The 14548-nt window shown below is 40.9% G+C and overlaps 1 protein-coding gene across 3 annotated transcripts in view; it reads left to right on the top strand.

The window, feature by feature from the left end:
• The window catches only part of GLIS1 (GLIS family zinc finger 1), a 189046-nt gene that overhangs the window by 5563 nt on the left and 168935 nt on the right, over positions 1 to 14548 (top strand). For 2 of the 3 annotated variants that reach the window (XM_039380569.1, XM_027748657.2), the window contains exon 2: positions 85 to 462. The exons of the other annotated variant lie outside the window; for it this stretch is intronic. In XM_039380569.1, coding sequence (XP_039236503.1) covers positions 117 to 462 — 346 coding nt within the window. In that variant the 5' untranslated portion in view covers positions 85 to 116. The remainder of the gene's footprint in view (positions 1 to 84; positions 463 to 14548) is intronic. 3 annotated transcript variants of the gene reach the window in all.

The following is a 14548-nucleotide window of genomic DNA, read 5'->3' as shown; positions in this document are numbered from 1 at the left end:
CGGGGCTGAGGCGGGAGGCGGCGAGGGGTGAGGGCTGAGGGCTGGGGCAGCCCGCGCTGACAGCCCGTGTGCCGCTCGGTGCAGGACAGCGGCGCGGGGCCCGGCAGCCCGCGGACATGCACTGTGAGCTCGCCGCGGGGCAGAAAGGCAGCAGCGCCCGCTTCGAGCTGACCGACAAATGCCAGGGAGCGCCCCAGAAGGATCTGCCGCGGGCGACTCGTCCCAGCGCTGCTAAATCCCACTTGAGTCCTCAGATGTCCTTTAAAGTATCTGTCAGCAACGGCGGTGACCACGCAGAGCCTCAGCAGAGCCCCCCTGAAATGTCAGCACCTCTGCTAGATTTCATCCCCAAGCGACCCAGCATATTCGAGAGGATCCCGATTCTGCCGAGGGCGCAGGAGCTGCGATGCGCTAGAGGCTCTAAAGATTATTTCCAGCAGCAGAAACATCAGAGCGTGAAGGGTGAGTTTAAAAATACGTGAACTGAACACTACCACCACCAAAAAACTATTCCCCAAACAAATAAAACGCGTAACAAGCTCCCCCCTTCTTTTTGGTCTTCAGGGTGTTTTCTAACTTGTTAATTTCACTTCAGGCTTTGAAAGTTTTGTTTTTCTGTGCACCTTGGAGGCGCAGGATAAACCAGAGTGTTCTTTGATCGTGTGAAGCTGATTGTTTCTCAATATTCTTTAAGAAATCTCGAGACAAGCATCTTTTTTAGTTCTCCTGAGCGAGTGCTGCTGGTTCGGTCGCGTCTCAAAGGTGGTTGTTTTGGGGATGGTGCTGAAGACTGGGCTGGTCTGTCCTGTGCCAGAGTGTGAGTGTGGGGTGTTTGTTTGTGAGCACGCCTGGCTGACAATAAATGCCTGGTTCTTATTCAGCAGTTTCACCACGGTTGCTTGGATTTATAGTTTGTATTTCAAGGAGGTGTTACAAATGCTGGATTCAGGCAGTGAATCCTCAGACTTGTGAATTCCTGGTGCCTGAAAGGTCAAATTCTGCTACTTAACAAATGCCTGATTTTTCATTTATTCATTGCTAAGCGGCACTGAAGTTAGGTTAGGAATTGCCCACTAAAAATCTATTAATTACCTTTTTGAGCTAGAACTTGTTAATTGAGCTGGAATTTGTTAATCAAAATCTAGTTTTGAAATAATCACTTTGAGGTATCACTGGCTGGGATGTGAGGGAATTGAAGCATTCCTCTATGCTACAAAGCCGCTTGCAGAGACGTATGTGCACCTAAGGTTATTAGCATTAAAGCAATGATTTCTGTAATGTTAAAAGGTAATTCTCTTTTTTAATTCTCAGTTCATTCCCATTCTCTATTTTAGATATGTACATGCAGTTATCTTAAGACAGTTCCCACTGGGATTTTTTCAGTGCATCCCGTTCTGTCCATTCTTCTGAAAACTAAAAGTAGGCTGCATGCCCTTGGACTAGTGACGTTTTCTTTTGTGAGCTTGTTACCTAGGGTGATGGCACCTTTCATTGCCATGAAGTTATGTTAATGAACACCTCAATCTGTGCTAGGTCTGTCCTGCAGACTGTAGGATATGTTTGTTCATCACCAGTGAATACAGACAGAGTGTAGCAGCAGGTTATAAATTACCTTTTTTATTTTTCTGTTTGTTAATGCTGCAATTCTTCTCTCCTGATGAAAAAAAAAAGGCGTTGTTAATGTTTGGCAGGAATGAAATGAAGGTCTGTTACACAGAGCCGGGTTTGGAGAGGGGAGAAGGAGGATTCACAGGGTATGAAGGAGAGCTACAAGCTCTAGTACCGCCGTGCTGCTGCCACTGCTGCCTGTGGAAGGGACTCATGCGAGTCCCTCGTGGTGCCACGAGTGAGGTTGGTGCCACTTGACAGGGTTCATACCAGCTTAAAATCCTGCCTGTGCGTTGCCCTGAACGAGCAAACTGTTGAAGCACTTTTTTTTTCTTCTTTCTTTTTCCCTTTGAGCTACTTACCCCTCTTTTCATGCATATTCCTCTTGCTGTTGCAGAGGGCAAGAGCATAGAGAGGGAAAGAGGAAAAGTGTAATTTCCATACACTTGGGGCTCTTACAGTAGATGTAGGTGGGCATGGGAGAAGGTTGCTAATTCATCTTTCCCGACTGATCAGTTTCTCATTTTCGCCACTGGGGGAAGAAAAAAAAGTGTTTCAAGTTTTGTTGCTGTTTTTGTTTAGTGTGTTTTCTGTCCAGGGTGTTACCTTGTGGTTGCTTCAGCATATGGGTGACTTGAGTCATGGGAGTAAGTAGGAGGTATCCATGAGCAGGATAGGGTTCATCTACTGAGCAGCAGGGTGATTTGATGGGTAATGTTGGATTTTTCCAAAGACAGGCAACGCTGAGTTTTTTGGGTGGGGGTTTTTTGTTTGGTTGTTTTTTTGTGTTTGTTTTGTTTATTTAGTTTTTGCCCTCCCCCCGCCCCCCCTCCCCCCAGAAGACATTGTCAGGAGGAGTTAGGAAAATTAAAAAGTAACATTTTGGGCCAGATAATTTAAAATATGTGGGCTGTGCTGCTCCTTTTGACCTATATGGTGTTGGCAAGTGCTTTAATGTCCACTTGGGCATTTTGGAGTTCTCCTGCTGAACACTGCAAGCTGCCAGCCCCTGCTCTGCACTCTGTGCTTCTGAGTCAGTTCCACAGAAATAATAGAAATCACTCCGTTGCTCACTGTGATCTAACTGAAAAATCAGAGTGTATGTGCAGAAGAGCATCTTTCAAGGAGCAGTGTAAACCATCTCCCAAGAAACCTGGTTCTCTCAGGAAGATAAAGGACTGGGGACAGCTGCATGTGGATGTGATATAACAGGCTAGAGCTAAGAAGTGGGAATGAGGGAAATACTCAGATTTACCCAGTGAAGGGTTTTGGGTAGGAAACTGATGACAGCTTGATTTCAGACCATCGCGCCGTGCGTCTCCTGTTCTCCAGCCCCAGAGTACCATGTACCCAGTAATTCCCTCTGCAATCTGGGTTAGATTACGGAATGTGCCTCCTGGTTTTGGTTTATCCACAGTTGAAAATTGCAAGTAGGGCAGGTAAAAGACACTCTTTAACAAGAGCAAACCCGCTTTTTATAGTTGCCTGTAAAATTTTTTTTTCTAAACAAGCCTCACTTTTTAATTTTTTTTTCAAAAAAGAATGAATCAAAATGATACACTGCCCCACTAATAAAAAGGGCAGCTTTGAAGTAATCACAATGGGGAAGAAGCATCCTGCTGTTGTAATGTCTCTTGTGGTGTTACTCCACTGCTTCACAGTGTTTAAGTTATGATCCTGCAAAATGCTTCCGTGCCTGAGCAAGTCCTTTTACATGAACAGCCAAACAAGAACTTGAGGGGTGGTGGTGAGGATTACTTCTGGGAATTAGATCATTTGGGTTTAAAGTTTGCAGGATGGAGCTGTTGATTGTTCACCAGAAACATTAGTATTTTGGAACTGTGCTTCATGCTTTGTTCTGTCTGGGAGCTGTTTAAAATAAACACCCAGTTTTCACCCATCCTACCCCTTGTGGTGTGACGGGCTGTGATATGTGCCACGCTTTTCTTGGTCATCGATTTACAGGGCAGAGTATTTGCACACAGCCACTGCTTTTTAGAGGCTTTTGTGATCTGCTGGGCATAGAACAACTGTACCATAAGGTATGAAGTCCATTTTACAATGTTTTCCTGAGATTCTGTGGTTTTGGTTCTGTTTTGCTGAATTTCATGCTACAGTATGACCGTTTTGAAAGTAACACAGGGCAAAATAATTATTGTCTCTAGGAAAGCAGCTTTTGGGAAAGGAAGCTTACTTGAGTAGTGACAAAAGAGTAATCTATAAAGATGTGAAATATCTCAGTTTTTAAATGGCATTGATTATGGTTGTTACCAGGAAACACTTCTCCTTTTCATTCTTTTTCAGTTTTGTTCAGTGTACCTAATTCATGACTCAGTAGAAATGACGAGATTTATCCTGTTAGCTGTGCCACTGGGAAACCATCCAAATGGCCTGGACCTTTGCAGTAACCACTTCAGATATTAACTTACAGTGGGCAAAACAATAAGCTCTTCGGGTTGCAGTAGTTGGATATTTCCTTGTTGAGAGTATTTTTTGTTCAGACAAGGGGAAAATGGGTTGGATTTTTTTTGTGTTTGTTGTTAACTGTAGCTGCTTTCAGCAAACATACGACCAATGTATTGAAATGTATTCATTTCCTTCTGCTGTTGAGAAGGAAGGTTAAATCTTGTCATTTAAACCCCCTGTGACCATTTCCTTGACTATCGGGACAGTCCTTGTGAAAGTAACAGCTTATGCTGTTGGGACCTTAAGCAAAAGCATGTGCTTTGCTTGTGTGACTTATTGGGTGTATTGAGTGGTCTTGGGCCTGATCCTGCCACTTTCTCTCAGACACCTTGTCTGTGTTCACCTGAGTTATCCCACTGGAGCAAGTGGGACTGCCTAGAGCTGCTAAATACAATATGAACTGATAAGGAAGACACGGAATGGGCTCACTGGTATGGTGATCTCTAAACTCTCTCAATTTTTTTATAGAGCTGTAGTAATAAATTTTTCTTATTTTCGCTCTAGTTCTCTTGCTTGCTGCATTTGAACTCTCTGCTACAAAAAGGAATTTAAAGGTTTATTTGAGCAGAACACGCAGTTACAGAGCTACATTTTTATTGCATGGTCTTTTTTTTTTGCTTAATTTTATTTTGTAAGAGTAGAAAAGAGAAGAAACTGCAAATTGGAGAATGTGTGCATCAAGTAATTTGAAATAAATTGTAGCTGTCTTCTCCCTTAAACTGGCTATAATGCTTACTTGTCTTGAATAGGAAAATAACTTCCAGTTACTTGCTGCTGAAGGAATTTCTTCTAATGATTTCTGTTGCAAAATCAGAGTCACTGAATTGAAGATGAGCCTTTCATGGATTTAATTTAAAAGAGGTTTAATTGTATCTAATAATTAAATCCATTGTAATTTAGGAATTCGTAGTAGAGAATATTTAGTAAATACAAATCAGGAGATCTAATGATCAGCCTGTCATATAAAGGCATTCAGTACTTGTAAAATAAAAGCAAAAAATCCTCATTCTGCTTCATGAGAAAACAACAGCTGTTGGAAAAAACTGAAGAGAAAAAATAATGTGTCTATCTTAACATTGTGATATTGTGCAGACATATGGAATAACAGATAATGTCAGATAAGTCTAATAATTGGGAGAGATTTTGTAATATGGATTTTGCTTGAAGAAATAGAGTAAAAATAAGAAATTGCTTGTTCTGTCTTTAAAATGTTTCATTAATGGAAGTTGTTATATACTGGGCTAAGTGGGGTGAGAAGAAAAATATCCTTTCTTCTTTTATGGTAAGGAAAAGTTGAAAAATCTACATCTTGGAAGTTCTGAAGTCTGTACATTACTGTATTCCTGTCAGCAGTCTCTTCAACTGCAAATACTTTAGACTTAGAGGATCTGAATTATGTATCTAAATGATTATTTGCATGTTAGAGATCAATCCTGTATACACGTAAACTCTTAAGTGTATACTGAGGATTTTGAGCGTATTTGAGATTATATTCTGGAAGTGCTTCAAGATTCTGTTAAGTGAAACTGCCAAATGTAAAGTGAGTGTCTTCTGGGAGACTGTACTTCACTGCGATGGAGTGGTTTGGTTTTTTTGTTGAATAAGAGGGACAAAATTTTACTCTAAACAATTAACATCAGTAGGAGTCTTGCCACTAACTTTAGCTGGGTCAGTATTTCAATCCTGATATTACAGAAGTTCTTTATTCTGCGTACAGGGAAAAGCTTGTAGAGTAACTAACAAGCTTGTATTAAATCCATCTGTAAGCTAGGAAGTGGAATAATGTATGGCCTATGAACAGAAATTTGTAGTACTGTGAATATAATTTTCATGTTCAGTGCCATAATTACCATTATTCTAGAAGTTCTTCTATTTAGTGATTTTAGAACTGTTGAAGATGTCGATGGCAGGGTAATTGGAGGGGGAATATAGATGTAAACCACTCCATTTTGCACTCCAGGTTTCTATCAGTGTATGTCAACAGGCCTGAACAGGCATGCAATCTAGTAATCATTTCACAGTGCATGAAATGGCTTTTAATAGGCTGGGGTTTGTTTGCCTTTTTTCCCTCAGCCACCAAACGTCGTTTCCCAGCACACTGATGTAACTCGGAGAATAGAGGGTTCCAAAGCAAGGGCAGCTCACTGGCTGTGGTACAGCGTAATCTCGGCCTACAAATGTGCAAACAATAGCAAAAGTATGTGTTTGGGAATATGGCACAGCTGTTATCTTCTCCCGGGAGCAGGGAGCGTTACAGTGACATGGAACGACCAGTTAAAACCACTCAGGCCGTTTTATTGCGTTTAAATGGGGCGTGTAAAGAAAAGCAAGGGCCGGTTCCTCCATTGAGATAACTATCAGAGCAGGCTACCGCGGGCCTACCTTTCTGCACGGGCTTTGAAGAATAGAGGCAAAGAATTCCCCTTTTTCCTTCCCCTCCTATTACATTTCTGGCACCCTGTATGTGAAATCTCAGTTGGAACCTGAACTTTCTGTTCTCAGAATCTGTGCTTCACTAGTTACCTGGAACAAGGACTTCTTTTTTTTTTTTTTTTTTTATTACGGTCATTAGTTTGACTTTATGAAATGATTGTTAATGATTAAGGTTATTTGTAGACAGGGGACTACTTGTAAAACAGATGAGACGTTGCCAGAGCTGCAACAGGAAATAGATGCAAATTTTGTATTTTTGGTTCTGTTACGGTTTGGAACATTTAGGAATTACAAGGTTGATCTCAGTCAAATCAATGCAAAGCGCTTGAGCTCTCTCTCTTTTGTTTTTGTTCCTTTTTTTTTTCCTTTTTTTTTTTTTAAGCAACTGTTTTGCTTCAAATCTCATAATTATGTCTGACCCTTCTTATGTTTGAGTGTATCTAACGTGTGATTATTTTGCACAGTGGGTTGGCAAAGAGCACTGTGATTGAGCCTACAGGATCAAATTTATTCTAAGGGTTAAATGAATGCAAAACGTCTTAAACTGCATTTAATTCTGGCATTTACCTATGTGATAAGAGGGTTTTGTGAGAGCTATAGAGTTGTTAATTGTTTTAGAACGAGGGGAAAGCAAATACAATCTTAATTCTTGTTTGCATATCGGCCAAAGGGAAAAATGACACGAAGGCGACATCATCAAATACAGTAAAACTAACTTTTTAATACAGATGTCCATTGTTGTTTTAAGTGCTTAAGGGGTTGGTGGTTTGGTTTATTTTGGAACTTGCTGAACTATATGAAGTGTGTCTCCAGGGGCCTGGTATTTTAATACCTTGTAGAAGGTTGTATAACAGTAGATGATGTATTTTGCCTGCCTTCCAGTGCTGTAAATAAATTACACGTGCTGGCTTGGGAGAACATATCTGAGGTGTAAATCAAAGGCTAATATAAGAGGAAAAATACCAATTAGTGATGTCTTGGAACAGATTAGCAGTTTTTTATTCATTTATCTATAATCAAGAGATATAAGAGCAATAATATGTATAAAAATGTTAACATGAGGCGCTTCCCAAGAAGAGGTAGAGGGTGTAGGATTATTTAAAATAAGTGCTGTGATTCGCTGCTTTTTCACAATTTGCTGTGATTAATTCACTTAAATACTGAAGTCAACAATCCCCTAGGCAAAGAAAGATAATATAATTTTAAGCATATTGTAAAAATTGAAATTTAATAGTTTCCACTCTATAATCCTATCTAAGTCTTAATTGTATTAGAAGAAAAATAGATACATGTGTCAGTTTTGGAGCATTATCTTTTTTTTGAGTTTAAAGAATGATAAATGTGCTTCAAACAAGCAACACAGCAGTTTATTAATATGAATGTTTTGCTAAATGCTACATGCTTAATGCAATCCCCATTCCTTTATAATAAGTTTAAATATTAATTCTTTGGAATGCTAGATGCCTAAAGCTAGATAGAAATGCTGTGCAGTTTCAGATATCTAGGAGTGGGCTTGTGAAACAGGATATTTAACTGGGAGAGATGAGTAGCACATTTCAGAGTTATTAGGGCAGAACAACAATGCAAGAGGATGACTTAAAAAAAGTTACAAAATTGTTTTCTGTGCATGAGGCTTAAATACCTTAAGAGTTATTTATTTGAAATACAAGAGTAGATTTCCTATCCATGTAGGTTCTAGATTGCATTTTTTGTTATTATTTTGTTTAACTTCTTTTTAGCTGCCTTTCCCTCTCTGAAGCAGCTGGCTTTGATTTAACCTGAATCCTTCACTGGGAGGGAGCGATCAGTCACAATGACCATGAGTTGTGCTCTTTGATGGAACATCTCTGGAGTTGCAGTTCCTTAAGAGAGAAGACTAAACAGGACGGGACAGGGTGCTCGAGGAAAGCAGCACTTTGCATTCAGAAGGACTTACTTCACTCTTAAAAGAGCATTTATTTGCCTTGTTTAAGTCCTGCCTACCTCCCAACCCCCATCTGTGCTGGACAGAGAAGAGAGAGTTAAAGTGAGAACAGATAAAAGAGGAAATTTCTTTTTTATTACCCAGTATTTTCTGGGAAAATCCCAGAAAAGATTTAATGTGAGGTTTCATAACTCTTGCTTTGCCCTGCTGCTCCTGCTGAAATTGCAGGAACTTGACTTCAGGAGAAGGCCAGTACTGAATGTTTTTGAAAATTCCATCCATGCTTCTTTGAGACCCAGAAGAGAAGATCCAAGTGTTAAATTCTCTCCAGGAGGGAAAAGTGTGCGAGCACTTTTTGCCCAGTAGCTCAGATGCCAAGATCTGGTAGCACAAAGCATGTTCACCTTTAATTTTTCTTTCTGTTCAAGGCCATGCCTGGGTTTAAAGCTAGTGTGATCAACCACTGTATGTCAAACAGGCAAAAAGGGTGGAGGATTGTGCCAGCAACCAACACGGCCAAGCATATAAATGTTTTGGGTGAAAAGAACAAGGGTGCTTCAACTAGATTGTGCCACTTGTATTGTTTTGGGGCACATCTGTACTGTTCATGATGTTCTTGCTGTGAGAGCATATCAGAGTATGGTGTAGAGAAAGACAAGCTGGAGCCAGAAACAGGGCAGTTGTTTTGCACACCGTCAGGGCCAGCTTAAATTTCTATGCTGAGAGACAGTTTGTTAGTTCAGGTGCAGTGTTGGGGTGATGTGGCTGTGCTCTGTTTGAGATCTGATCTGGTGGTGGTGCAGGATGTTCATGCAACATGTGGCTATATCAGCTTGGGGTGGCACTGCACCCCTTCTACACAGCATGTGCATGGAGTGCATTTCTCTCTTGGCTATGCGAAGTACGTGGTGCTTGCCCTTGGTGGTGTGTCTCCCCGAGTGTGAGTGGTGAAAAGTGCAAAATACATCTTTGTTATCTTTGGGAGAGCAAGGATTTTAACAGAACATTTTAGTTGGGCTTCTTACTCCTTGGCATCAGGTTTACGCTGCCAATTGCAGAATTGCTGCAGAGGAACAAATTCTCCCATTTATTTTAGCATCTGACATGCTGAGGGGAGGGAAAGGAGGCTACATTAAAGAAGCTGTGTTGGAAATAGCCAGTAAGTACCTATTTGGAGGAAAATTTCCCCCCCGGTTTGTTTTGTTGTATTAAAATTTGCTGGGTTGCTCTTGCCTTCCAGCAGATGGAAAAGTCTCTTATGGTTTGTTGCTCTTGAGGTAGAGATCACCCCATGAACTGTGTGCCCGTGGGCTTGAGGTGCAGGTGGCTACTACAAGGTTCCCAAGATCCTCATCACTCTGACAGAACAGATTTTGCACGCAGCTGAGACCGTCTCCCAGGACTTGAAGAAGAAAAAGCAGCAGTAAATTCCTCCTTTCTAGATATCTGATTCTCGTAATGTTCAGTTTCCTTGAAGTCGTCGGAGCTGGTTTATGTTCAACTGAAACTGAGCTGGCCCGATTCCATTGTCCCTAACTCTGGTGCAAATCTGAATGACGCCATTTTAAATCCAAGAGTGGATGAAAAGGAGGCAGACTTGAGGGCTGGAGGGCTAACGCATAAAAGTTTGTCCTGTAAGTATGGGCTAAGTTCACTTGGCAAAAGAAAAAGATGTCTCACGTTTTTAATCTGAACAGTTTGCTTCTTATTTTTCCTCTTGCCAAGTCACCACAAATTGGCCTGTATTCCTTTCATTTAAGTTCTTGAGCTATTTGAGAGGGTCTGCTGACTCGTCATATTTTTGTGGGGATGAGCTACAGCCAATGTATGTGAGTGGTTCTCCTTTCAGAACAAAGGTACCCACCCATGTCAGCATCTCTCTGATTTGAGTGGGTATGCAGGAAATCGAAGGGGATGTTTACCCCTAGAATGCACTTGCTCTTTCTCTGTCCTTGAGTCTCAGGGACTTTTCCTTTCTACTCTCTTCGCTTCCTGGCATGTCCTTTACCTTGTGCCACTGCGCTGTTCATTTATTTTTAAATATATAGAAAGGATTGTAACTTGTTTGAGTTGTGGGCTAAATATGTGGAAGTGTGGCAATTGGTGTAAATAGCTTTTGGTCTGCTGAACGTATAAACACTCCATATCTGTCAGGGTGATTTGGCTGGCTTTTATTGGAACCATTATACATACCAGATCTTTCTCTTACTGCATCCTGTCAGAAGCTGTTAGGCAGAGATTGCTGGCATGAGTACTTGAACTGCTTTGTCAAAATTCACTTTTATACCTATACATTTGCCAGTTCCACGAATACTTTAACAAGTGCGTATGTTTTGCAAGTTTAGTCATAGAAAGCTAATATAAAAGAGACCAAAATCTAGAAAGTGAGAGCAAACCACTGGAATGACTAATCATCAGTAGTGTTTTGAGCCTGAGTGTATGATGGCACTGGCTACAAGTGCAGCTTATTTGGCAAGTTTGAGTGAAAAACTAGTGTTTTACAGAGACTTGCTGTTTCAGTGGTACCCAGGTTAAGTTTCCCAAAATGAGACTAACGTGCTTGGGGAACTTTCCTTGCGAAGGGTTAGCGTTAATGCCAACAATAGAGTTTTTATCAGTTGCTGGAGAAGTTGCTGGGAGACTTGAAAATTAAGAACAGTAAACATTAGAGGTGATAAAAAAGTTTTATGCGTGGGGTAGATGTTTCGGCAGCAGGCAGTCCCTCTGAAGAGACAGGGAGGCTGTTTTGGAGCCTAGATAATGTAAAATGAGAGAAAACTCGGTGAAAAATAGCCTCATAACCAGCTAGCGTTTAGATAAAGTGAATTATGACACTAACTACCACTAGAGAAAACAATATGGGAGACTGGATGTAAGTTCCAGTGTGAAGGCAACTGACTGCAGCATTTGTTAGTTTGATGAGCAACCCTGATTCAGAGTATAAATTATATATGAGAAAGACCTTCTAAACGTGGGATTGACCAGTTTATGGATCAGAGTTGTCATTTGTGTGCACGGTGCCCACACACCCTTCAGAGGCACTGGTCTTGTTCTGCTGGTACAGGAGAAAATCTCCTGTTGCATCCTTTCTGAAGCTGAGTGTGGCTGTAGGTTTTCCCTGTTGGTAACTAAATACTGTCCGAAATGCACCTGATCTTCAGCACCTTCTATCTCTTCTAGATTGGTCTGTTCTTCCACAGGGATTGTGTGGGCTCAACACTAGGAAGGGTACTATCTAGGAGTACACTGAGCTTTTGATATCTGGTGCCCAAACAGGCTGTGAGTTATTCATCACTGGAGTTTTTAAACACAGGCTGGATGGAAGGCTGACTGTGGAATGTAACTTCGGGTGCGACTGTCTTTCCTGTGATATTTTGAATTCCCACAATCAACTGCTTAGGCACCAGAGAATTAGAAGAGATCTCTCAAACTGTAATATTCAAGGCTTCTATGCTCTTTGACTTGCTTAGCGAAGTTCAGATCTCTCCTTGTCTAAGGTTGGTGTTTCTGTCCACTCATTTGTTTGTCAAGAAAACACTGAGAAGGCACACAATAAAAACCAGACTGAGTGAAGGGCTCTCAAGCAGCAGTTGGGAGAGCCAGTGGTGGGACAACTGGGCATGGAAAATGATTGATTTTATGTGCAGAGTAGTTGTGAAATGTTCTGTGGCATTCTGGGGACATGCCATTGCTAACAAATGATTGCCTGTTGGGGATAGAAAATGCCAACCATTGTTCTGAAGAAGGAAATAGCCTTATTGATACTGAATTAGGCTCACATTGAATTATTATTCGTTTGCAGTGCATCCTGTTTTCCAAATATGAAAATTAACTGACCATGCAGAAGTCCTGCAGCCTTTAGTTGTTGGTCATATCTACATCCTTATGGTCCAGGTGGAGTTTAGGCTGTTTATAACTAGGGATATATTGTGGCAGAAATTTGCATTAAGAGAGCAGCTAAAGGAAGCTGTTCTGCTTCTTAAGAGTTATCAAACTAGTTCTTGTTTTATAACAAACCTGAGAGAGAGTCTGACAGAGGTGAATATGTTGGTAGAGTAAACTTAAATTGCTGGGATACATTTTGAACAGTCACATTCAATGATGGCAGAAAAATAGTGGTATAGAAAACAATAATGTTGCCTTTTGAAAGGAGTAAAAAGTGAGTTACTGATAGAAATTGAGATGCACACCATATAGAAGTATTTTGTACAGTGACTATTTTGTATACAACTCTGAAAGTTTGAGTTTTGTTCCCAGTGTTATCTAATAGTTTCTGCTGAAATCCTCACAGAATATAGAAATCCACTGCCAGTAAAGTTTGTTCCTTCAAATTAAGGGAATGTTTTTATTTAGTAATTTTTATTTAATAAAAGTTAGGAAGTGACTGGCATGCAACGTGGATTTCTTAAGCAGTGATTAGGAACTGGACAACAGGTATTTTCATGCCATCAGACATATGAGGCAGTACCTTGGCATGGAGGATATAAACTGTTTTTATAGGTGGGAAGCTGTATGTCTTGGAAAGCAGTGACACTGAAAAGGATCGGGATGTCACATTCCATTAGTATGAGAAAATAAATATCTAATGAGGTACAAGGTGATATGATACATTTTTAAAAAGCATAGAGAAGTGATGTTATCCTTCTGTTAATTATCACTCTAGCTGCAGGAAGATAGATTAATGCTCAGACTTTCTTAAATGGCTTTGAAAAATCAAAGAACTTGGAGAAGAACTGAAAAAACTGGAAGATGCTGACCTGTATGTGGTACTGATGGACTAATGGAAGATTAGAGGCAATCTGGAGATGCACCAGAGGAGAAAATGTGGGGTACTCAAGGGTTCTTTTGAGTGCAGGTAAATGCAGAACAGTGGGGTACTCAAGGGTTCTTTTGAGTGCAGGTAAATGCAGAACGGTATCCCATGGCTGGAAACAGAGAAAAGTCAAGCAAGAAGGAAAGATAGATGATTTTGACTGCAAGAATAATTAACCCTGGCACAGCTTAGCAAAGGATGTGATAAAAGCTCTGGTATTTGGAGTGGCTGAGGGAGGTTTGAATGTTCCTGTGGAAGAAATGATTCATTTCAACCATGGACAATTGTGTTCAATGGCAGAATTGAACAAGCAGCAGTCAATGGCAGATGAACAAGCTGGACCATTCCAAGGGCTTCCACTTGCAATCTGTAAAAATTGGATTCCAGGCCATCTCCTACTGCCAGACTTGGTGCTGCTGTTCCTTCATGTACCCTGTGCATTGCAGTCTGTGAGCCTGGCATCCAGTTGAGGCCGAACTGAAGCCCTCAGTCTGGGTTTCATGACAAAGAGTGGGAGACAGGCTGGGAAGGAAGAGCCACAGTGACACAGTTTTGACAGTAGTTATGGTGAGGGAATCACTAGCAACTAATGTTTCCTCCAAACCCGCCCTTTCTTTCCTCTTGTTATGTCTCTCTCTTCAGCAAACAGCACCACTCCTCCTTGACTAGACAAGTCTGTTCAGAGGTGTGTGATGGAACCTGCTGTCTCCCAGGACCTGGGCTGAGACCAACTAAAACCAAGTGCTGTGTTTAAAACCGGGACATGCAGGGAAAGCATGATGGTTGTAATCGTCTCTTACCAGGCACTGATGCTTTTCAACATTAATGTCTTCCCTTTCTTTGTTTTCTGAAGTGAAAACAAAGGCTCAGCCTTCTTCCTAGCCCGGCAATAGTGACATACTAACACAGTTATTACAGCAAACATTGTGGCCCTCTCTGGTCATGATGTTTTCTTTCTGTGGGGAGACTGAAATACTAACTCACAAATAATGTCTTTAGAAGTCATATTAGTCACACATTTTTAAGACATTCCAAAATCATACCAACCTCCTTCTGAGCTTGTCTGTTGCTACCAATGATTCAAAGTTTTGAAAACTCTCCTTTAGTTTTGATTTACATTTTGGTCTTGGGCACTTGTTATTTCTGGCAAATGCCAGCTCAGTTTCATTAAAGAAAAATCTGTTTTACAGCCACACGGCTCAGATCTGCAGCGCTTCTAATAATTGATGGCTGGTTTCCTTATTTCCTGCATTGTAGAAAAATAAGGACCTTGTTAGATCCAAACAAGCCTGCATAAAGTCACA

The sequence above is a fragment of the Pipra filicauda genome, unplaced genomic scaffold (assembly GCF_003945595.2).
Source record: "Pipra filicauda isolate LSUMZ 115617 unplaced genomic scaffold, ASM394559v2 scaffold19_size4547281_pilon, whole genome shotgun sequence".
NCBI classification, from domain to species: domain Eukaryota; kingdom Metazoa; phylum Chordata; class Aves; order Passeriformes; family Pipridae; genus Pipra; species Pipra filicauda.
The sequence above is the reverse complement of the archived record's forward strand: the minus strand, read 5'-3'. Positions and strand labels throughout refer to the sequence as shown.